At 40.1% G+C, this 25,945-nt stretch overlaps 1 protein-coding gene across 2 annotated transcripts in view; it reads left to right on the forward strand.

The window, feature by feature from the left end:
* CARMIL1 (capping protein regulator and myosin 1 linker 1) overlaps window positions 1-25,945 on the forward strand; it is a 352,298-nt gene that overhangs the window by 131,710 nt on the left and 194,643 nt on the right. For both annotated transcript variants that reach the window (XM_077270002.1, XM_077270003.1), the window contains exons 3-8: window positions 4,680-4,730; window positions 8,874-8,933; window positions 13,138-13,259; window positions 19,662-19,759; window positions 19,839-19,909; window positions 20,099-20,172. In XM_077270002.1, coding sequence (XP_077126117.1) covers window positions 4,680-4,730; window positions 8,874-8,933; window positions 13,138-13,259; window positions 19,662-19,759; window positions 19,839-19,909; window positions 20,099-20,172 — 476 coding nt within the window. The remainder of the gene's footprint in view (window positions 1-4,679; window positions 4,731-8,873; window positions 8,934-13,137; window positions 13,260-19,661; window positions 19,760-19,838; window positions 19,910-20,098; window positions 20,173-25,945) is intronic.

Consider the following 25,945-nt stretch of genomic DNA (forward strand, 5'->3'; position numbering starts at 1 on the left):
ACCTGAAGAAAAAGTTGTAAAGACCAGCACCGAATAACAGTATAACAGGTTAACTTTCGAAAGACATCCATTTAAAAGTAACAATAGTTTTATAGGTTTTCACTAATTTCTATAGTGTTTTGAGATCTATTTCCTCCATTTTCCAAAGGTAGAGACTTGCAGATGCCTGAAATAGGACTTCATAAATGCTACGGTCAACCACCAACAAGCAAATCTTCTTCTTCTGGAATTAGTATGATGAGCACCCAAATTGAAAAATGGTCTTTTAGAAGGTCTAGACTCTGGAAGAAAAGATCATTATTCATGTCATAGAGAGAGAAATAAAAGTCTGGAACAGATAGCTTGGTCCAAATAAAGGCTTGGTCTTCTCAAGACAGCCATCTTTTGGACAAGTTTAATAGTATTTAGAATAGGGAAGAGAAGAATAAAATATTGACCAATTCTGGTCACTGTAAAGGGTGTTGGTGTTGACTGGTGAAATGTTTTGCTCATAGATCCTGAAGAATTCATAGATACTTGTGGTCTATTGCCAAAGTTCTGATTTTTATACATGTGCTGCAATAATCGTCTAATCATGTGACTGTTATATTTTTCCAGTAATGTAAGAAAATAGCTGCGTATCTGAACAAATGACTGCTCGACAATATTTATTAAGGGTTTTACCCGTGTCCATCCTTTTTGGTATAAAGGATGTAGCAGCTAATTAAATGACACACTACAGTGAATGATTGGTCAGAGTAATCACCATAACTTGCAGAGTGAAGGTGGTTGTCTCCTGTTCTAAAGTAGGAGTGCACCGTTCTCCATCATCTTCTTCCTACTTACTGGACCGGTGCGCTCTTGCCCTATTGACCGTTTGGATCAGTGGCATTCTAGGGTCACTGTCCTGACTTGTGCTCTCACTGCTGCTATGCGATGCCGCTTTACCAATGCAGCATTGGATGAGCACGGTGACGTTGAAGCTGTCCAGCGATCCCGGCCTGCTTCAGAGCAAGGTTTACAAGCTCTGTAGGAAAAAGTTTAAGCCTTGTGGAAGTTCGTCCACTGTTGCTAGACTCTCTAATGGGGGCAGATGACCGAAGCAACAAGATTTTAAATAAACAGATAATTGAAAAGTTGCTTGTTTTCAGAAGCACTTTCCAATTACTACCATATTTTAAGCTCAAAGTAACCCTTTAACCTCTTCTTTAGATTCTTTTCAAAGTGAAAAAAATGGCACCTACGTGGAATTTTGTAAGGAAATGTACCATAAACTATAATTAAATGATAAATTGCCACTACAGTTTAGGATGACCAAATGGTTTACACAAAGAAAACGGTACATTTAAGACGAAGTGACACTAACTTTATTGTAGTCATTTGGAGGAGGTGTTGGCATCTGGATCCCACCAATTGAATATTAATGGCTTTTCCTAAACTACCCTTTTAAATGCTTATGAAGGTTTGTCATGATTACAAATTGCTCTACTTTCTGCTCTAGTCAGAAGTGATCATGCTTCATTAATGCTTTATGTGAGTCGGCTGACGTCACCCGGTGCTCGGTACGGGCTATGTTGTGCTATACATCGAAAGCAGAATGATCAGCCACTGCAGTCATCCACAGCTTTCATTGATAAATTAAATTGCCCTTTCAATACGTGAGCTTTTCGAATTGACTGAAGCTGCAGATTTTTCATCCTGTTGACTGCGTCCTTCATTCTCCCTGGAGCATGAAATATAGTTTAACGTATGAGAAGGATTTTAACCATCATCACAAACACGATACGAGTCCTGGTGAATTTTCCACATTGCTGATGGCAAAGTATTGTTATACCTGCAGATTTTGATTCCTTCTAGGCACGGATTTATTTGCTTGTTAAAATTGTTTGAAAATCTCCATATTGTTTGCGAGAAGTATAATGATTGATTTGATACACAAAGTCTGAACCAGCTTAAGATTTTCAGTTATTGCTAGCCTCGGTGTTTCGCTGTGTACCCGGATCGTTTGTGCTGGCTGCTAAAGAAGGATTTTATTTCCCATTTTGTGCTAATTCTTCTAGTAGTAATGTACCGCTTCCTGGGCAAAGTAATTTCGTTATGTTATTGAGCTGCATTTGAGTAAATACTGAATATTGTGTTTTTGTTATTTTTCTCTTTTTACATGTGTATAATATTCTTCTAAAATCCAGATAATCTTTCTGTCAGATGTTGATTATAATACAAAGCTGTAAGGTCTTATTCAGACAGCCATAATTTGCTTGCATTTTAGCATCTGTATTATGGCCACAAGTCCCACCCTATGGGTACGCTCACATCTGCGTATTTAAAGTGGCTGAGATTCTCAGCCAGAAAAGTTGTGTCGGGCTAGTGTCATGCATTTTTTTTTTTTTTCCCACCTAGCATCTGTATGCAATGCGTTTCTTTAACATCAGCTTTTACATAAGGGAATTCTCTTGTCATTTCAATCTAGTTTTCTAACTAATAAAACAAAATTAAATATAGATAGAAATGTCAGTGAGATATATAATCAGTGCTTTGCGTGTGTAGTTTTCTGTACTTATATTTAGCTAATAAATAAAAGAAAACAAAATTGGGATCCCCAATATTTTTATTAACCAGCTGATGGAAAGCATACAGCTTAAATCTTAATTGTCTGGGTAGGGGACAATAAACATGGAGCTTCCCAGGCTTTTATTATCAGTTCACAGCTGTCTACTTGGCCTTTATTCGTTATTAAAAAGGGGACCCCCAAAAAATGACGGTGTTTTTACTAACCAGCAAAAGCTAAGCAGACAGAGGTGGGGTGATATTAATAGGCTGAGAAGCGACCATGAATATTAGTCCCCTCCTAGACCAATAACAGCAGCTTTCATCCGCCCCAGAAATGGCACATCCATTAGAAGCGCCAAGTCTGGTGCTTAGCCTTGGCTCTTCCTGCTTGCCCTGGTGTGTTGGCAGGCAGGGCAATGGTTTTGGGGTTGATATCAGCATTGTGATGTCAGCTGACATCAAGCCAAGGGGTTAATAATGGAGAGGGGTCTATAAGACCCCCCCATTACTAACCCCTTAAGTTTAAAAAACACACACAGAAAACTCCTTTATTTGCATAAGGCACTCTGACTGATCCTCTTTTAGCCATGTATTACCTTTAAAAAAAATAAAATATTCCAAAGGGGTTCACTGTAAATCCGTCCCACGACGATCTTCAACTCTGCTACATCTGGATGGTGTGTTGAGAGATGACTTGAGTAATGCTATCACTCTGCACGACAGCCAGAACACACTGACAGTACTCTGTGAACCCGGCTGCTGCGACGAGCGGTGATGTCTAACGCTGCGAGCGGTGACATCATTAAGGTTACCACAGTTCATCGGCTGTGAACTGTGGTAACCTTAATGATGTCACCACCAGCAGCATTAAAAATTTCTTGCAGATGAACACCACTCAATCGAATAACATCGTTATGCATGCAATGCATTTTTTTTTTATTTTTCCTCCCCCCAAACGCCTCCCGCCCTCACATTGCAATCTATGATTTCATTGGCATATGTGAGCGAACTTCAATTGTGAGTCTTCCGACCTGAGATAATCATTGTTCTAAACAATACTCTTATGGTCCAATTCATCACTATTGCCTGTTTTTGGGCACAAATGTCTTTCAAATAATGACTTTTTTATTTGTGACATATTCATCAAACAATTTATGCCTTTTTTTAAAGTTGTCTTTTGTTTTTTTTTTTGTTTACATCCATTTGGCTTTTCCTGAAGTGTCAAGACAGAGTCCTCGCCTCAAATGGGTTTTGTGGGTTTTTTTGTCTCAAAATTTGGAGCAAATATACTACACTATTTTGTCAAGAAAGAGGTTTTTTTTGTTTTTTTTTACAATGGCTAGTGCTTAGCCATATTAGTTAGATAAACGATTGGTGGTGGCAGCTAATAGTCTCTCTTGGGTTATCATAGACTTAGCAGTGACCATACTGGGGGTGTATATAATATATATAATATTCCATGCGTTGAAATCGAAGGTGCATATACCATGCGCTTATAGCCCATCTGATAGGCTCATCAGAGCTGGGAAATGAGAACAAGGACATGGACGTACAGACCAAATATACTAGATCTACACTCGGGCCTCCATTTGGCCAGTGTACTGAGCCAGTGGATAATTACTTTGCTGTATCTAAAGGGGTTATATTGGCAGTTTGTATTTATTTTTCTTATGGCCTAAGAACTGACAGCCATGTAGTTAGTTCTTCCCAGCACAAACGACTCCTGCCTGTGATTCTGTGGCTTCTGTTGACATCACATCAACAGAGCAGCTTTTTCTCTTCAGCTCTGTTCTGTTGACTGGGAGTCTCTGCCACTGTCATGCTGATTGATAGTAGGCTCTCCAGTACCTAAACTGTGGAGAGCTGGCTGTCAATCAGCTTGATGTGAGCAGTGACGCTCCATCAACAGATCAGACTGTGAGAGAAGGAGCTGCACTGATGACATGAGTCAAATGAAGCAGCAGAACAGGAAGATAATTGGCAACTACATGGCTGTAAGTTCTGAGCCCTATCAGGAAAAAAAACAAAAATCCCGGATAACACCGTTAAGTTGTCTTGCGCTTTCTCTTAAGTTATAGCTGTACAAAATCATTTAATCCCAAAATTGTCACAAGTTAGTCGTTCCTAAGTATTTCTTTTTCTATTTCCAGGTCCTAACATCATGTCGTGCTTTTATTCTAACTGCTCGAGTGCCAACCAAGGTAGGTTCCCCTTTCGTATTTCTGTTTTTATGGTTTTTAACCCTTGATCTGAATGTTGGCTTTTTAAGATGTTAGATCAGTTTTTGAATATTCTTGAAGGCAATTTCTTAACATCGGGCATTTAGGTCTGTGGGCTGGATTTTTTTTTCCTCTGCGCCCATCATAGCGTATACAGTATGAAATAAAGGTAGGGACATTTGATTTACAAAAACACTACAAAAGAAGGAAAAAATCAATCACTTTCAAGCAAAAAATAGGTTGGTGGTCATATTGCAACTGCTAATACTGGTTCACGGATCACTAGGCTCACATTAGTAGACAGAGTTTATAGACAATCCAGCTCCAATGCAAAATGTTATAAAAAGTAAAACTTTTATTTAATCTTCAAAAAAAAATCACAGTCACATTACAATTGACCTACATGCCCATATAGATGGCTTAGGAGGGTTGATTATATATTATATAGGTTTTCTTTGAATGAAGTCTTAAAGATGGGGTCTCAGTATCAAAGTCACCTAGATGACATGTCTCCCCCTTTTAGATAATTGTTAGTGTTACTGTCTTTTGAGAAGAGGAAGGACAAGGACTGGGTGTTTTAAAAAGGCAAATTATTAGCAGTATTAGTGACACATGAATATTTCATGTAAGATATGAGGAGTCCTGTGTAAGGCTTCATCGGGCATTGCTTTTTGATGAAAATTTTCAGGCTAAATAATATATTCTTCATACATAAACTTTCCAAGGAAAGTGAAAATAATTCTTATATATAATTTTTTAAGTAATTTGACTTGACTGTTTTTCATACACTCTTTAACCTTCAGCATGGGAATGAGTATAAAGCATTCCAGGCACTAGCATACGTTATATGGCCTAAAGTAATGTCCACGTCGTCTTAATTATTGTGTTTCAGCCACACTGCATAAAGGCAAAAGCCAGCAGTGCAGTCTCTGTAGGCAAACATTGGTAGTAATGTGGGTCATATTAAAGAGCGCAATGACTTTAAATATGAACTGTCATACAATACCACCGTCGTTGTTCTAAGCGGAATAACCGCAAGTTTGATAGCCTGTCGTGGTACTGCAGTTAACCCATTCCCTTAATAACCTTGGTTGCTCTTCCCTGTCCCCGCTCTAGTTCAGCTATATCTTCCTACTTCGGAGACTAAATTATACACCGTATTCTAAGGGTGGCCGTACTAGTGACTTGTATAGAGGCCAAACTATGTTCTGATCATGAGCATCTGTGCCTCTTTTAATGCATCCTATTATTTTATTTGCCTTTGCAGCAGCTGCCTGATACTGGTCACTAAAGTTTTTAGTTTGTCGTCCTCCCATACACCCAAGGCTCACCAATACCCACCAATATGTTTGGAATAAATTGAACACTGATTGTGAGCCAAACCATCTCATCCACTGCTTGACATCAAATTGTTTAGCTGAATAGGCACAAATGCCAATACACACCCCAAATTTTGTAGTAAGCCTTTTCAGAAAAGAGCATGCTGTTAAAGCTGCAAAACTGTGGTCAGCACGCCTTTGACATCCATTGTTTTGAACTAGGACATCCAACAAGCTCATCTAGGTGTGATTTTTCAGGCTCCACATACTTTTGGCCATGTGGTTTATCTTTCCTTTCCTTGATTCTAGCTTTCCACAAATGACATGACTGTTTTATCCATCACTTTAGGCTCTGTGAGGGCATTTGTACTTGTGCAATAACCTCATATTGCTGAAGCTATATTCCAAATTTCTTATAGAGTAACCTTTCGTTTTAATTTTTTTTCATAAATCAATAGTACACATCTAAGTAAGAAACTTTGCAAAATAACTTAAGATAAATCTTCTTCTTTCTATCCCTTAACTGGACTGGTTGAGCCTCTCACCTAGCCAAATCAGTTCTCATGCTTCGCACTGACGAGGGCCAACAGCCCGAAACACCGTGTCTGCGAATTGAGATACTGATTTGGCTTTTATCCTAAGTCATATTGCACGACTCGTTAAAGGGTTGATTGTGACTTGTATGATCGCTACTTCCAACACGTGGCGCTATAGAGTTAAGTCCTCTTTTTCTCAGAAGAGGCAATTTGCATATCCCTTAACTGATCATTCATTCTTAAAACTCTCAGTTCACATGTAAAATCTGTCTTCAATGAAAATATTTTTTTTTCTATTATGGAAATAGAATCTTATAGGTGGCAACTGTCATAAAAATGTAATGGGATTACATGAATACTGCTGTTTCCCACCCTTACAGGTATTTGTAATTCTGTATGATGCTGGAGCGGCTCCTTGGTGCTCCCCTCCCTTCTGGGACGCTACTGCACTGATCAGGCGGTGTGGACTCCAGCAGCCAGGCCCCCTGATAATATCTACTGGTATCCAGTCCAAGATCAGGGGGTGTGGTCTGTTCCCGGCTGCGCACAGAAGCCAGCCCCCTGATAATGTTTTCCTTCAGTCCTAGATCAGGGGGCATGGTGGGGGTGGTGCCTGCTCCTGGCTGCTAGGAGCAGCCAGCCCCCCTGTCTGTAACCTGTGCAAGATCAGGGAGCTATCACTGAATAGAAGTTTTAGTAATGGTGGCTGCAAGCAGCTGAAATTTCTACAAAGAAAATATTCTGTTTGTTTTATACTGCAGGGTGGTGCTACTTATTACAATTATGCCATATATAAATGCATGTACACGTCCCAAAAACTATTATAATAAATATTTTGCCTATTTTACTCAAATTTTAATTACTAGATGGAGGGCGGTAATGTCACGATGGGGGCAGGCTTTGCAGCATTGAGAATCTCTCCCCCCCCAGTGCTCACCCACCTATCCACTCTCTTTCCCCATGTGCTGACTTCTCCCGTCTGTGATCTCTTCTTTGACCTGTACCCCATGTGCTATCCCCCTTGTCTGCTGTCTTTCTCCTTCCTATGCTCTCTTCTCCCCTCATGTGCTGTCCTGTTTGAGCTGTCTTCCCCCCTGTGCTCTGTCTCTTTTTTAAAAATGGTCTGTGTCTGAACGTGTACCACAGCTCCTGGGCAGGGGAGGAAGCAAAAGACAATACTGATATTACAGCAGGAGATTGCAGAGGATACATTTTGTGAGGTAAAATATTGTTTAAAAACGGTCAGTGAAATATTTTACCTGACAAAATGAATACTCTGTGATCCCCTGCTGTATTGTCAGTATTGTCTTTTGCTTCCTCCCCTGCCCAGGAGATGTTTTATGCTCCGTACACGGTCAGACAAGACAGTGAACTTTCATTCGTGGGAAAACCCCTTTAATGTGACCGGCTTCCTCTGCCTGTAGACACGTCGCACATCAGTTGAATGATTCACTGCGTCTGTGAGGAATTCGTGCAGGTGCAGTAAATCAGACCGCTGCCATCTTTATGCAGACAGATAGCGGCGGTCACATGAAAACTGCGCATGTGCTCCTCCTGTACAAAGATGGCGGCGGTCAGTGAATCATTCGGCTGATCCCAATGGCGGTGTGTTCGCGACATTGTTCCGCTGGTGGTACCACGCAAGAAGCTGCGTACGGTGTATACAGTGTGTGCGGTGCGTACGTCATATACAGTGTGTTTGTGTGTGTGTGTTGCGTACGGCAGAGGTGTCAAACTGCATTCCTCGAGGGCCGCCAACAGGTCATGTTTTCAGGATTTCCTTGTATTGCACAGGTGATAATTTAATCACCTGCACAGAATGATTCCAGCACCTTGTGAATTGCTAAGGAAATCCTGAAAACATGACCTGTTGGCGGCCCTCGAGGAATGCAGTTTGACACCTCTGGCGTACGGCGTATAAAGTGTGTGTGTGTGTGGTGCGACGGTGTTCCACTGGTGGTACCGCACAAGAGCCTGGTACCACCAGCGGTTTCCATCTCGACACCCATCACTTGGGTGTCCCAATATGGCGGTCGGTGAACATCTGCCGCTTGGAATTCTGGGATCCGGACGCATCTGGACGGAACAGGATGTGAAGACGTTACAAGGTAAGTCTATATTAAGATGTACTTGATATAAAATCAGCAATCCTTCCTCAGCATGAAATATTACTAAATGTAGCTGTTTATGTAATTTTATAAGAAATTTAAGTCATTTTAATTTCCTATTTTACATATTCCCTGTTTTTATGTTTTTTTTTTTACTTTTAGCTCGAACTTACATTCAGTTATTTGGAGATTCAAGGCATTATTTGCAGCAAGCCAGGCCATGTAAGTATCTTCTGTTATTTTCTGGGGAAGTAGTAGTCTCCTCAAATTGGTCATTCAAGCTTCTTATGAATGAAGCAGTCTTCTTCTAAAGGGGCAGTTATTACTAATCTTGATTCACTGGTAATTTCTACTTTGCAGGGACTGTCCTGGAAAACTAAAATAATATTTGAATTGCTAATATTTTTTTACTTTTTTACATCCAGAAAGTGAAAATTAATTGCCATGATTCATGCTTTGTGAGATGCAGCAGCTCTGTAGCCGACATTTTTATATTCCTTGACAGATTGTGTTTGCGAACTCGTTATTCCTTCCTTTACCTGTCACATCTCCGGTAGATGCTGCCGTCTGTGGATTTATACTTTGTGAAGTAATGGTGCTGTAGCATGACAGTCACTAATTAATGAAAAATGTAACAATTATTTCATGTCTCTATATAGTGACATATATTAATAGTTTTTTTTTTTTTCCTTCATTTAACTTGGTCATCTATTTCTGTCTCTCCCCACAAATCTTATTTGTTTTTAACAGCTGAAATATAGAAAAAATGAAAGAGGGGTGTCTTTTTTTTTTTTATGTAATAATCTAAAAATTGGAGATCTCAAAGATCCTTTATTGTAGGCTCGGGGATGTACACCTTTGCAACCCAAGTTTGTATGGACGCAAAGTGTCTTAAAGTAAAAAGGAATTGACTATAAGAATTTTCTTCCATTTTGTGTTTACAGCTCTTATGCACAGTTACTGTAGGTGCCTTCTTGGTAATTGATAATAAACACTGTGTAATCTGATTCTGTGGTCAAACGCCCTATCATCTATTCCTGGAGGGGTTGTCTAGGATTTAAAAAAACGGAAAAATTAAGAATAGAGATGAGCGAGTATACTCGTTGCTTGGGTAGTCTCCGAGTATTTGTGAGTGCTCGGAGATTTAGTTTTTGTGAACGCAGCTGCATGATTTACAGCTGCTAGCCAGCCTGAGTACATGTGGGGGTTGCCTGGTTGCTAGGGAACCCCCACATGTATTCAAGCTGTCTAGCAGCCGCAAATCATGCAGCTGCGTCAACAAAAACGTAATCTCCGAGCAGTCATAAATACTCAGAGATCACCCGAGCGTGCTCGGGAAGACCCGAGCAACGAGTATACTCACTCATCACTAATTAAGAATATATTACAAATTCCCCCTCTTCTCTTCTTTGGCTCTGCCACTCCGGTGGTGATACTGTGGTTTACTATCAAGTGCTGTACATCCACGTTACCCCTGCAGCCATTGACCTCGGCACTCAAAGCATGGGTCTCATTTGAGGTAGTTGCCTTCAGACTGCAGCTGCCATGAGCAGCCAGAAATCCCCTACCTACCACTGAAGCGTAGTGTTACATGGCGGGCATTCAGATGAACTGGGGTCCATGTAACAGATGCTGAGTGCAGCTTCGCCTGCATTTGTCACGTAACTACTCACATGTAACTTACATACTCATTTAGAGGCGTGGAAGAGAAAGTGGTCGACAGATGACTCAAGTATGTAAATCATATGAGCAGTCCCTTGACCCTTGACGACTGCTGACACAGCGCAGCGAAGCCTAATCTTAACAGTGTGCATGTTACACACTGTTAGGATTCCCAATATTAGACCTGCTCGCTAATTTATTTTAAACTTGAGCTGAAATGCTTCTCTCTGATGTGTTTCCAGTTCCTGCTAATAAGTAATACCAGCAAACAAATTCTAAAAGTGACATTTGCTAATGTTTAAATATCTCCATAGCAACAAGTAGTTTTCAGATTTGTGTGCCTCAGGAGAATGATGACAGCAGTTCTGGGGAAATTGTAGTCAAGTCTTACAAGAAACCCATTTTAAAGGGAACTGGTCATAATTTACATATAGACAGATCTGTGAACAGCGTGGCGTAGAGAAGGGGAATCTCCGGAATTATAGATCTGTTGTAAAAGGTTCATTATAACATGATCACTGAATAGGACCGCCTACTGGACTCCTATACATATAAACACTGAGCATTTTAGTGAATAAAATACAAGGTTTACTGAAACTTTCCAACAAAAATGTATATCGATCTGACCCGCTCCTTCTGTTTTATAAAATCATGCCTGCGGATCAGGGACCATTTTCAACTCGGCAGGTTCCCTTTAAGCACATAAGATCCAGCTGTTTTAAATGAGATTCACTCATTCACTCACTTCATGTAACTTGAAGGAAATATATACACAAGTGTGTGTTTGTGTGTGTGTGTGTATAAATAGATACAGATAATACGCGCTCATGGCCGAAAGTGTTGGCACCCTTGAAATAGGAGGTCCCAGTTTTGCTGAATAGAATTGACCTAGGCTTTTGGACTTCTTCTAGACTAAATTATTCTGATGCTTCCATCATCTAAATGGATTGGGACTATCTTATATAAACCTCAGTAATTGGCTATCATCAGGGGTATCTCTTAATTCATATGCAAATAAGGGGGTATCGGTGTATGCTAGAGCTTAGTGTACTGTTATGCCCCTTATTTTGCATGTTGGGGGCTTTCGCCACTTTTGATTAGGTATCGCACTCTTTGAGTAGTGAACTCTGTCCGTAAGGTGGGATGTGTGCTTGTGCGCACTGACACTGCCTGTGGCCCACCACATGCATTCTCCTCCTTGGCTCCTTTCTGCTGGCGCTCTTGCTTCACCGATAGACCCAGAAATGTAGCAATTTGAGTCAGCAGGGAGGAGAATGCAATGAGGGAGGGGTACAACAGTCCTCTCTTTTGCATATGAATTTAGAGTTGTTTTCTCAGGGACTGCCCCAGTAATGGGTACATTGCTGCTATGGTTTTTATAGGGTCTAAGTCTGATCTATGATGATCTAGATCATTTAAAATGCATTTTGGGGGTGACACTCCTTTTTGAATCTCAATTTTAAATTTAGGATTCTCATTACCTGGCAGCCATTATTAGGAGTCTCACTAGTCCTATTATCTGGAATCTTAGAACTTAATACATGCTGTAACTAGTTACTCAGCCCATTGCTCTGTATTGTAGTCGCTGGTGTGGACGGATCACTATCCCAGGAGTCTTGGAATTGATGGTTATATGTTGAATTAAATCAATATTATATGCTCATTGATGGACGTGTGTGTACATGTGCATATCTCTTTTATGATGTATGTAGTATATAATCTAGTATCACAAGCATAAATGCTGTGGAAGCCCCCACTAATACAAGATAAAATAAAGACCGCTGACATTTTTCACATCTTTTGATGCAGCCTTTCAAGAGAAATATGGAGACTGGCTATAGCAAATGTAGCCCAAAGGAATAGGTATAGTGAAAATAACTTCAAATAAAGTGACATTTCTGACAGCATTAAAGCCCATATTACAGTGTAATGCAGGGCACATCCCTTATCCATTACTCTTTAATTACGTCTCTGGGGATATTCTTTGTGATATATGAACCAGCTGTAGAGTCCTTGGCTCTCTAAGATTTTCTCTGTCTGTCTGATCATGGTATTTCTGGTTTCCACTTTTAAACAGGATGTTTCCAACAGAAAACTATAAAATCCTAAAGTTTTTTTCTTTTCTGCCTTAAAAAAAAAAAAAATCCACTAATCTGGATATAATAAAACCCCTTTAGGTTCGTACACACTATCGCCATGTTTTCTTTTTGTTTGCATTCTATCAGTATACATAGTGGATATTACAATATATGGGGATTGGCAGAAGATGGCCCAAAGTATTACCATAATTTAAAGTGGTCACTAATTGTCCGATTCATCAGAGCTTTTTACCCCAGTATTCTGCTGAAAAAGGCTTTGAAAAGTCGCACAATTTTGTAATTTTGGCACTAAAATTATGCCACTTTTGTCGTTCTTGTGCAATTTTCACCCAGCTTAATCAAATCACCAACTTTAGAGATGCGGCAGAGAAGCTTTTTGCAGAGTAAAAGAAAATGAAGCCTGGATAGAATCCTAGAATGATAAAGTTGGAAGGATCTCCAGGGTCATTGGCTCCAACCTCTGCTCAACGCAGGAGTCACTAAACCAGCTCAGGCAGGATGCTGAGATGCTTAGACCATGAGCTGGGGGTCTGCAGTCAGGACATTGGGGTGGTGGTCAGAATAATTGTGTACTAGTCTATTATTAATTTTAACAACCAATTATGGGAATGACGCACATGAATGTCTGGCTTTCCCTTATGTATTCTTCTTCCAATGTCTTTCAGCTTGCAGTTGAAACTGAAAAAGGAAACATATCGTTGAAGATGTTTTCTTCTGATGATGTGAATGATGTCGTAGCACATATTGGCACGTGTCTTCGAAAGATATTCCCAGGACTGTCACCTGTGTATGTATACAAGTTATCAGTGCACAAATGTCTGTATACCCCCTTAGTGACGGGGCCATATTTTTAAAATCTGACCAGTGTCACTTTGTGGTAATAACTCTGGAACGCTTCAACAAATCCCATTGGTTTGGAGACTGTTTTTTCGTGACACATTATACTTTATGATAATGGTAAATTTATGTCCATATGTTTTGTGTTTATAAGAAATATCAGAAAACAAAAATGTAAAAAAAAATTGGCAATTTTCAAACTTTAAATGATTATCGCTTTAAATCAGATAGTCATACCACAGAGAAACTTTAACAAATAACATTTCCCACATGTCGGCTTTACATCAGCACCATTTGTAAAATGTTATTTTATTTTGTTAGCATTTTAGGATGTTTAAAAATGTAGCAGTAATTATTACTTTTTTTTCCAAGAAAATTCACCTATTCACGTTTGCAGTGACTTTGGGGTTCCTATATATTAGAAACCCTTCAAAAGTGTTACCATTTTAAAAACCGCACCCCCTAACATATTGAAAACTGCTGTCAGGCAGTTTATTAACCCTTCAGATGATTTTCAGGAATTAATGCAATGTGACACGACAGGAATGAAAAGTGTATTTTTACCACCTAAATGTCGGTAACTTCTGAACAGGCCACTGTAGCCGTCAGACAGACTCTAAGGCCGTTATTTGGTCATGAACTGCCGTGGCAAACATCAGGACCACACGATCAAGATGTTAGGGTGACATTGGGGATAAAGAGGAAGCCCCCACACTCTAACCATTTATATGATGTAGTCATTTTTTACAGCAACATTTAATGGGTTAAACAGATATGGACGATGCCAACACTGATCGTGGCTGATGCAGCAAGTTGTCCGCTGTAGTGTACAGCCGGCAGCTTCTGTATTGTCACCTGTATGGGGATGCTAGTCTCTTATATCTCTGGTCAGTAAAAAGACATATTGGCGGTCATTAAGGGGATACAATTGTTTTCTTCTACAAGAAAGCTTCATGAATTGATAATCCCTGGAATTTGGGACCTGCATTAGCACAACTAATGGCAGCACCACAAATGTATACTCATAAGACTTGGAGTGCTCCGCGTGTGTGAGAATATCAAGTACAGAAAACGAGCAAAGATACACATGATAGAAAGATAATATATATGTTATTAGTAAACAGATAGACAGGCGTAATACTAAATGTATATAAACCTCCATTAATACATTTAAAAATAATCCAATCAATTGCTGAAACCGGGCTGTCCTTCAACAAGAATAAGTGATAAGAAATGTACAAAAATATAGTCGATCAATAAATAAATGTACTGCTCCTGAGAAACTAAATAAAAATAGGTACAAAGTTCCCCAAGGAGCTCTTAAATTTGCTCATTCTTTTGTGTATCTTGCTTTAGTTCATTTTGGTTTTGCTCCTTTATTTTGGCTGAAATGACACTGGCTCTGATCTGCATGTTTTGGTGCAGTATGCTAATGCGCTAACAAACTATATACCGACTAGATGGTGGCCTGATTCTAACGCATCGGGTATTCTAGAATATGTATGTATGTATGTATATAGCAGCCACATAGTATATAGCACAGGCCACGTAGTATATAAGAGCCATGTAGTATATAGCAGACAAATACTACGTGGCCTGTGCTATATACTATGTGGCTGCTATATACATACATACATATTGTAGAATAGCCGATGCGTTAATACAGGCCACGCAGTATATAAGACAGCCCAAACAGTATATAACACAGCCCACATACTATATAACACAGCCCACGCAGTATATAGCAGCCACGCAGTATATAACACAGGCACACAGGCGACGTAGTATATAACACAGGGCACGTAGTATATAGCACAGCCCACGCAGTATATCACACAGCCCATGCAGTATATAACACTGCCCATGTAGTATATAGCAACCACGCAGTATATAACACAGCCCACGTGGTATTTAGCAGTGTGGTCAGTGGGCACCATATCCCTGTTAAAAAAAAATATAATAATAATTAAAATAAAAAATAGTTATATACTCACCCGCCGGGATCCAGCGAAGCTCTGGCGATGCGCATGCGGCTGCCGCCATCTTCCGTTCCCTGGATGCATTGCAAAATTACCCAGATGACTTAGCGGTCTCAGTCTTCTGGCTAATTTCGCAATGCATCTCTGGGAACGGAAGATGGCGGCAGGCGTGAGCGCATCGTCGTACGACGGAAGGTGAGAATAGCAGGTTTTTTGTTTTATTATTTTTAACATTACATCTTTTTACTATTGATGCTGCATAGGCAGCATCAATAGTAAAAAGTTAGGGACACACAGGGTTAATAGCAGTGGTAACGGAGTGCGTTACCCACAGCATAAAGCGGTCCGTTACCGCTGGCATTAACCCTGTGTGAGCGGTGACCGGAGTGCAGTATGGAGCGGGCACAGACTGCAGGGGAGTAGGGAGGGACTAATCGGACTGTTCAAGTCGCTGATTGGTCACGGCAGCCATGACAGGCAGCTGGCGAGACCAATCAGCGACGCGGGATTTCCGTGACGGAAGTTGCAGACAGAAAGACGGAAGTACCCCTTAGACAATTATATATATAGATTACCTGTATATCTATTTCGTTTCTCAGGACCAGTATATATTTTTGTTTTGTTGAAGAATGACTGACTGCCCATCTGGCCAGTGTCTTTGATGGGTGGCCATGGAGTATTATGTGAAAGTGCTTTGATAATTTATTGTGCATTTTTTTTAATACATTAGTTATATAAAGTGGGTACAGAAAGTATTCAGACCCCTTTAAATTTTTCACTCTGTTTCATTGCAGCCATTTGGTAAATTCAAAAAAGTTTATTTTTTTCACATTAATGTACACTCTGCACCCCATCTTGACTTAAAAAAACAAATGTAGTAATTTTTGCAGATTTATTAAAAAAGAAAAACTGAAATATCACATGGTCATAGGTATTCAGACCCTTTGCTCAGTATTGAGTATAAGCACTTTTTTGAGCTAGTACAGCCATGAGTCTTCTTGGGAATGATGCAAGAAGTTTTTCACACCTGGATTAGGGGATCTTCTCCCATTCTTCCTTGCAGATCCTCTCCAGTTCAGTCAGGTTGGTTGGTGAACATTGGTGTACAGCCATTTTCAGGTCTCTCCAGAGATACTCAATTGGGTTTAGGTCAGGGCTCTGGCTGGGCCAGTCAAGAATGGTCACAGAGTTGTTCTGAAGCCACTCCTTTGTTATTTTAGCTGTGTGCTTAGGGTCATTGTCTTGTTGTAAGATGAACCTTCGGCCAAGTCTGAGGTCCAGAGCACTATGGAAGAGGTTTTCATCCAGGATATCTCTGTACTTGGCTGCATTCTTGTTTTCTTCAATAACAACCAGTCGTCCTGTCTCTGCAGCTGAAAAACACCCCCATACCATGATGCTGCCACCACCATGATTCACTGCTGGGATTTTATTGGGCAGGTGATGAGCAGTGCCTGGTTTTCTCCACACATACCGCTTAGAATTATCACCAAAAAGGTCTATCTTCATCTCATCAGACCAGAGAATCTTATTTCTCATAGTTTGGGAGTCAGTCCTTCATGTGTTTTTTTTAGCAAATTCTATGCAGGCTTTCAGATGAGAGGCTTCTGTCAGGCCACTCTGCCATAAAGACCCAACTGGTGGAGGGCTGCAGTGATAGTTGACTTTGTGGAACTTTCTCCCATCTCCCTACTGCATCTCTGGAGCTCAGCCACAGTGTTCATGGGGTTCTTCTTTCCCTCTCTCACCAAGGCTCTTCTCCCACGATTGCTCAGTTTGGCTGGACGGCCAGATCTAGGAAGACTTCCGGTGGTCCCACACTTCTTCCATTTAAGGATTATGGAGGCCACTGTGCTCTTAAGGATCTTGAGTACTGCAGAAATTCTTTTGTAACCTTGGCCAGATCTGTGCCTTGCCACAATTCTGTCTCTGAGCTCCTTGGCCAGTTCCTTTGACCTCACGATTCTCATTTGGTCTAACACATGCACTGTGAGCTGTGAGGTCTTATATAGACCGGTGTGTGCCTTTCCAAATCAAGTCCTATCAGTTTAATTAAACACAGATGGACTCCAATGAAGGAGTAGAACCTTCTCAAGGAGGATCACAAGGAAATGGACAGCATGTGAATTAAATATGAATGTCTGAGCAAAGGTTCTGGATACTTATCACCATGTGATATTTCAGTTTTTCTTTTTTATTAAATTTGCAAAAATTTATACATTTGTTTTTTTTTCAGTCAAGACGGTGTGCAGAGTGTACATTAATGTGAAAAAAATGAAGTTTTTTGAATTTACAAAATGGCTGCAATGAAACAGAGTGAAAAATGTAAAGGGGTCTGAATACTTTCCGTACCCACTGTATAGTCTTGCCTGTTTTGTCTGTTTCACTAATAAAGCATAAATTATCCTTCAACTGGATATGCCATAATAATTTTTTTTGCTTTATGTTTTGTCTTACTTGATTTAGTTATGAAAGGAAATGGCAGTCATTATTATTTCTTGTGATTGGGCGGGATTGATTACCAACTAAAACAATAAGGCAAAGAGGATTATTCATCATAACATGACAGATGATGAATACTGGAATACGGGAATGATTGTAACTATTTGCCATATTTCTGCCTTGACTGATTTACATGGATGTAAAAGCATTAATATTACTCACACCTGGATAAAACCAGGATTTAAAATAAATTCAGAAAAATGAGGGTTTTAATGAAAAAATGTTAACCATTAATGCATGAGACAAATTATGGTTAGTTTGGAAAACTATTTTTGTTATGGTGTTTCTGCTGTGAAGTTGTTGCTTATTTAAGCTGTATCAGCATTTTTGTGATGTACGTTTTATAGGAGTATATGCAAATGATAAAGCCTTAAGTGCCTCTTAAAACTTGCTTCTAACCCTGTTCAAATAAGTATAATTTCCATATATGCTGCAATCTTTTTTTCGTAGCTCACTTGAGGATACATGAGATAATATAAATTGAGAAGAGTCAGACTGTTGAGTTCTTTAGAGGTTGTGCAACTCTTGAGGACATTTATGGCAAGTTTTGCAGGTTGCTGAATTGTTGAGGCATGTAATGGACACAGTGTTAAGATTCAGCTCTGCTTTCAAGTTTCCTTGGTCATCATGTGTTCCCAATTATGAGCATTTGCATATTCGCTCTCTCATCTTGACCACTTCACCTCCTTTAGTGTTTTTAGGGACATGAAGTTGATAAAAAGGCATTTCCTGCTCTCATTGCTCTTTAACAAAATATCTCCAATTCTGAAAACCTTTTGGTGTAAATTATTACAAGGTGATACAGTTTCTGTAGAGAGGACCTTTTGCAAAATTATTCATGTTGAACACATGATGTAATTGTAACATCAGAGCAGAATTTTTGTTTCAAACCTAATGAGTTAATTTTTTAATCCAAGTGTGTGTTATCAAGGCAGTTCATGTGTCACACTACAATCCCTTCTGTCAGCTCTCCTCCTATCATAGCACTGTCACCTCTGCTATACTGCCCCTCCCTTTCACTTGGATTGCCAGGAGATGACAGGTTAATGGCTCAAAGATTTAGTGATCACCCTCATGTCTGTTGTGCTCACTTGTAATCTCTGCAGTGAGAGCAAAGCAGGGTGTCATTACCTCTCACAGGAGTAACCTGCTCTAGGCTTTGGTGGAGGTGTGTTCTTCTTCCTCCTGTATGTTGCTGCCTGCTTATGATTGGACAATGTTATACTGTAAAAAGTACCCTCCTCTAGTGTAAACTGTATGGTAACACCCACTAAATTTTAAATTCACAGCGACTTTGTATTGGGGCTGGCTGTCAGTCAGGGCCAAGGGGTTACAGCTGCCGCTCTGTATTCTCCGAACGGTGGGTAATTGAACCTGCGCCGGCTCCGCCCCATGACTGAAAGCAGAATGCTGCCAGGGGAAATGAAGATCATTTTTTTACAGCAGCATTCAGCTAAGTGCAGGCACTGGGCAGGTTAATAACACTATTAACCTACAGATTAACCCCATATCTGCAGGTTAATAGCATTTTTTCTGTTAACGGGTTCAGCTTAAAGGGAACCTGTCACCTGAATTTACCTTGCGCAGGCGTGTACTCCATAGGACAGAGAATGAACTTCAATCCAATATTGCGGCCAGCATGCAGCCAGCGGGTAAGGAAAGGGTGAATCAAACACCCGAAAACCCCGCCCCTATGACCCAAAACTGGTCCCGCCAAATTCAGGTGACAGGTTCCCTTTAAGGTGTTTTACATCAAATTGCTGACGTAAACACCTTAAAGAATTGGGGCCTTTTGTTTCTTGCAAACTGGGACATCTAAATGTGAAGAAAGATTTGAAAAAAAGTTGTTTTTTTTTGTTTTTTTTTTACAGAAAAATTATGAGGAAAGTAACCATGGAACCATCTGACAGACTATCGAATCTGCAAGCTCTGTGGGACAGTCAGACTGTTGCAGAAGTTGGCCCTTGTGGTATGCAACGAAACGCATTGAATAACGCATTCACATAAAATTAAAATTGAATCTAATTCTAAATCTGTGTACTTTTTAGGTGGGTTTTCACAGATGTATGCGTGTGTTTGTGACTGGCTTTCGATGCCTTACAGAGAAGAAGTACAATGGGTAGGTGAATAAAGTGATTATATAGACTGTGTAGGAATAGAACATGTATCATTAAACTATTTACTTGTGTCATAAGTAATGTTTTTAGCTTTATTTTAAAGGCCACCTTTGTCCGTCTCTTTTTAAGGCCACCTCTGTTTTCTAACAAACATTTTTACAAAAACTAAAAGATTTTTTTTTTTTTTGTAGGATGTGGATACAATATATTTAACACAAGATACGAGGGAGCTTAACTTGCAAGATTTCAGTCATCTAGATCACAGGTAATTGTACATAATACAATTCTAAGTTCTTTATTTTCAGTTGTTACATTGTCATCATTTATGATCTGTTTCCAATTGTCACTTTCCACTGTGATATGTTGCTTTCTGTGTTCAGGTCGATTTTTTTTGTCATGAACTGTCATTTGGTGTCTGTTGCGTTTTACAGATTCTTAAAATTTAATATGTTTTCTTGTTAGTTGGTTCTGTAAGTTTTTATTTTTTGGTATATTCATGTTGTAAGGCCAGTTTCAGATGTCCTGATATTTCCGGTACCAGAAAAAAACAATACCGGAGGTATCCGTGTCCATGTGTATAATACATGTGGCAACCGTTTGCCGCATCAGTACTACATGTAGCGGTGCCTGGAAAGTAGCGGTACAGTTAGCACTATTCCCTGGTGTAGGGTGCTGAAGATGACTCTCATCATTCTCCCCTGCTCGGCCGGCGATCAGCACGAGCAGGGGAGAATGTTGAGTTATATTCAACTGATAACAGTGAAAGCAGGTGGTGGCTGATGGGACAATTACTCCCATCAGCCAACACCTGCTGCCGCTAATAACAGTGAAAGAAGGCGGAGGCGGCTGATGGGAGTATTCCTCAGCCGCCACCTGCACTATAAATAAATCAGCCAGGCAAAATTTACAGCTGCGGGTGCAACCTTCAGCTTCAGCAAGGCTGGTTATCAAGAATAGACTAATCCCCCCGCTGTTTTTTTTTTTTTTTTTTTTTACATTTAATAAATAAATTAAAAAACGGTGTGAGTTCCCCACCATTTTTTTTGACAACCAGCCTTGCTAAAGCTGACAGCTAGGTGCTGGTATTCTCAGGCTGGTAAGGGGCCATGGATTTTGACCCCCATCTTCCCCCAGCCTAAAAATGGCAGCCTGGAGCCACCCAGATGAGGCACATCTATTAGATGCGCACATTCTGTTTCTTTACCCTGATCTTCTCACTTACCCTATGGCGTGGCAAGTAGGGTAATATTTGTGGGGTTGTCACCTGTGTTATTGTCTGGTGACATCAAGCCCACGGATTAGTAATGGAGTGGCGTCTGTAAAACACCTATCCATTACTAATCCTATAGTTGTATGGTGTTTATTGTATGGTCTCTTACCAGCCTGAGAATACCAGCCCCCAGCTGTCTGCTTTAGCAAGGCTGGTTGTCAAAAATGGGGGGGACTTCACACCATTATATATTTAAATAATAATAATAAAAAGCCAGCATGATGATCCCTCTATTTCTGATAACCAGCCTTGCTGACAGCTGAGATCTGTAGCCCGCAGCTGTCAGTTTTGGTGGCTGGTTATCAATTTATTTATATATAGCACAGGCGGTGTCTGATGAATACTCCCATTAGTCGCCGACTGCTCTCACTGTTATCCGTTGAATATAGCTCTCAACATTTTCCCATGCTAGTGCTGATCTCTGCGCGACCAGGGGAAGTTGGTGTGAGCGGTCTTCAGCACCTGGCGCCGGGGAACAGTGCTATCTGTACTTCTGCTTCCCAGGCGCCAATACATGTCACACTGAAGACTCACTGATGTCATCTGCGTGCATGTGTTCGGAACATTTTGTGGCCCGTGCTGCTGTAAAAAAAAAAATAAACAAAAAAACGGACATGTCAGCATATTTTGCCCACGAACACACGATTCATGGAAACACACTGACATGTTCACAGACCCATTTACTTGAAACAGTGTATGTGTGTAAGTGTCTCTGGTACGTGTGAAAATTGTCACCAAAGGTCCTGGACACACTGACTTTTGAAAGAGCCCTAAAGTTGCTTTTAGTAACATCGTTTAGCAGTCCAGGCTTGCTTAAAGAAATGAGCTTGCAGCTAATTCATTATCTTCCATCCACGTTGACTGCTTGCATGTAAATTTTTTAGAAATAGTAGAATTTATAAAACAAACTTTAGGGCTAATCTAACTTTGATTTTCCTTCTAGTTTAGCTTTATGGGTGTTGGATCTCAACTTGGAAGTAATGAAATATTAAAAGCAAGTCCTTTATTGCATTTATTGTGGTGTTTGTACAAATAGTCCCCAAAACATAATTAGAATACACTTGTTACCATGCATGTAGTTGCATCTCAATGCTGAATTGCATTTAGAGTATAGGGCAAAGAACGACTCAAACTAATAGATTACAGACAGGAGAAAAATAGAGTCTGAATGCCAGTATTTATAAAGATGAATTGAAACTTTATTAAATAATCTATACAAACATAAAATCAATATTGTGCACCAATATGTGCACAGCCGTGAGCAATACAGTAATATTGTAACACTATAGAATAGTTAATGTGACATTCCAAGAAAAAAGAGAGAAGCAGTGCACCTCATCAGTATATATGGGTCATAGTAAAATTCTGGCCACTAAGCGTATGGATAAGCCCACATAAAGGCATAAAATGTATACTAAACACCACAGACGGGATGATGAATAGTATCCTATTGGACATGCTATAGTAGAAAGAGGAAATAGGAAATATAGCCGTCAGCAGCAAGTTGTAGCCGCCTAACACATACAATAGCCGTCCAGATACTATAAGTCAAAAGGCTCCAGCCTACCCATAGTAGCGAAGGGATATAAAATCCCCCAAATGCCCAAGTGAAGATATCATGCAAAATAAACGCTGCCTGAACAAAAATAGTAATAATTACCCATTGAGTGATAGAGACAGGTGCAACCGCGCTCTCACCCCAACGCACGTTTCGGTGCGAGGTCACCTTCTTCAGGGGGCGTGTCCCCTCGTGCCTTTATGTGGGCTTATCCATACGCTTAGTGGCCAGAATTTTACTATGACCCATATATACTGATGAGGTGCACTGCTTCTCTCTTTTTTCTTGGAATGTCACATTAACTATTCTATAGTGTTACAATATTACTGTATTGCTCACGGCTGTGCACATATTGGTGCACAATATTGATTTTATGTTTGTATAGATTATTTAATAAAGTTTCAATTCATCTTTATAAATACTGGCATTCAGACTCTATTTTTCTCCTGTCTGTAATTTATTGTGGTGTTTGCTGTTTTTTTTAATTATCGTAATTTTTTTCCAAAGTTGCTGCATACTCTAGACATCTCCTATTTTGCCCACTTTGTGGTGTTTCCCTCTCATAAAACCTTTTATTTTTGTTGCTATTTTTGTAATGTGTTTGTTATTTTTTGGTAGCATTTTATAGCACTTCTGAGGAATGCATGGTCTATGAATTGACTTACTAAAATAAAAATGTTAAAAGTGTAACAACAAAAAGCAATTAACCAAGCTAAAAATTGACTGTTCTGAACTGCGGCAAGGTTGTACTGCTGGTCCAAACTGTGTGGTCTCCCATTCTACTTGCAGTGGCAGCTTTGCCATTGTGGAGAAGAACTGTAGTGGCATGGAAGCTGGCTGGATCCAGGAATTTGATCTTCTTCAAAGTGGTACATACAGGCTCTAAATGAGTGTTTCTCAATTCCATCCCTCAAAGATTCACAACAGGATTTGACGATATCCTAAAAGAGAATTTCTTACTTTGCTATTAATTCCATCACCTGAAACATGACCCTAGTTGGGGGACCTTGAGGACTGGAGTTGAGACACACTGCTCCAAAGCATAGAACCTGAAAGTGGCGAGCGCTCCATGTCAGGATCTGTGTTCCCCAACTGGAGAACATTGGTCTAGAATAGATAATGGACCAATCTGATACTGCGTGGTGGTCAGTAACGTGGACAAAGAGCTGTGCTTTATAGAATTAAAAATCCCTCTGTTCTTGAGAATGAAGGGGATTTTTTTTTTTTACAATTTTAACCATTTATGAACTTGAGACAACACTTTTAAAGGTCTATCAAAGGAGTGTGTATTTGTGTATTTTTATATTGAATTCTTCCTTTGTATTCCACATCGTGAGTTACAAATGTGGGTTCTCTTGATGTTCTATATTATGAGACTCTTTCCTAAATATGCTGTCACTTTATACAGAGTTGCAGATTATATTTTAGTGGCTTAGTTAGATGGTAATTAGATGGAGCTGCCATCTTCTACCCTTCCTCCTGTAAGTGTTAAAATGTCTCTAGCATCTCTTTGTGGAGGATTTTGGTATGCAAATCCTGTGCATGTCTGGATGAAGATATTCACACTCTGCCACAGCTGATGTATCTTGTGCTAACACATTTAGGATTAGGAGGCTCTGCAGGATATTTTTTCCTTATTAGAAACAAGTCTTGTCTGTGTGAACATTTAGTGGTTCCATTATGTAATTCATCGCTTCCTTTATCATATCCAGAGTAGACGGCATCGGTGTACATAACTCGGAGGAGCAGGAGACTAATGATGAAGAGCTTTGCTTGTTTAATTTTCTCCACATGATTGGGTTAGTTATACATGCGCTATTTTATTACATAGATGAAATAAGGAGGGCACGTCAGGCCATGATGTGTTTCCCTGTGGAAAGTTCTTATAATGGCGACTGATGGCTCATCCAAAGTTCATGTTCTTAAGTGGTGTTATAGTTTCTGTCAGAGTTCTGAGCCCTACTCCCTAAACATTATTATTTTAAGGCTATGTTCACACGTTCAGGATTTCCATCCTTTTTTTTTCCTGACTGAAACTGCAGGTCTCTGCAGAAAACGCAGGTGCGTTTTTTGGTGCGTTTTTGGTGCGTTTTTGGTGCGTTTTTTAGTGCGTTTTTTGATGCAGTTTTGTCTGCAGATTGTCTGTGTTTGACAGAAATAAAGTTTACTGCAGTGGGGAGGAAAAAAAAAAAAAAATGATGTCATTTCCTTGTCCAACCCTTTTCTTTTTCCATCCTCCATTTTGGAACTTAACACACCAAAATGAGTGGACGTGTTTGTAATGACAGCGCTCTGCAGAGTGCTGAGAGTAGGCCAGATGACAGCCCGCGGATCCAGCTCCGCACACCACACCGGATTGCGATCCTGGGGTTGATTCTTCTAATCTTGAATCGTCATAAACGTCAGGTAAGCAGATGTCTGTTTGTTTTATATATTGGGTTATGGGTACATGTCCACGTTCTGGAAACGCTGTGTGTTTGGCGCTGCGTGGGGCCGCAGCGCCAAACATGCAGCGTCCAGATGTAACAGCATAGTGGAGGGGATTTCATGAAATCACGTGTCCACTGTGTGTCATGTGTCAGCCCTGCGACTCTGGACATGCTGCGCGTCTTTTATGATCACAGCATGTCCGTGTTCCTTGCTGAGAAGCTGCGGCTCCGCAAGGAATAAAACAGGGCCCTATGCGTGGGGTGCGATGATGCCGGATTTGTACAATGAACACATCTGGCATCATTGCGTCCCAGAAGGGGGTGGGCCTTCCTGAATGTGGACACGTACCCTTACATAATCCACATTGTTTTCCAGGCATGTTTGATATATTTTTCATTGTTGTGTTTACAAAATATATTTTTATTTTTTTATTTTAGAGGCTGCGGCGGCAGAGAAGACGTGCGCATAAACGAATGTGGGTGCACCCGCTTGTAGCAGACCGAACGGAGAAGGGGCACTTTCATGTGCTGTACAATGATTTGAGGAGGTAAGTAGAAATATATTGAATGACTAATTTACATTTTTTTGCTAGCAATACTTGTGAAGTAACCCTTTTTTGTGTTTCTTTTTAATTTTTCAGATATCCTGAAAAATTTATCTCTTTTTGTCGGCTACCAATTACGGCCTTCGACAGACTTCTTACCATCCTGGCACCCCATTTAAAACGGCAAGACACGGTGATGAGGAAGTCCATCTCTGCTGAGGAAAGGCTGCTCATCA

This window comes from Ranitomeya variabilis, chromosome 6 (assembly GCF_051348905.1).
Source record: "Ranitomeya variabilis isolate aRanVar5 chromosome 6, aRanVar5.hap1, whole genome shotgun sequence".
Lineage (NCBI taxonomy): Eukaryota > Metazoa > Chordata > Amphibia > Anura > Dendrobatidae > Ranitomeya > Ranitomeya variabilis.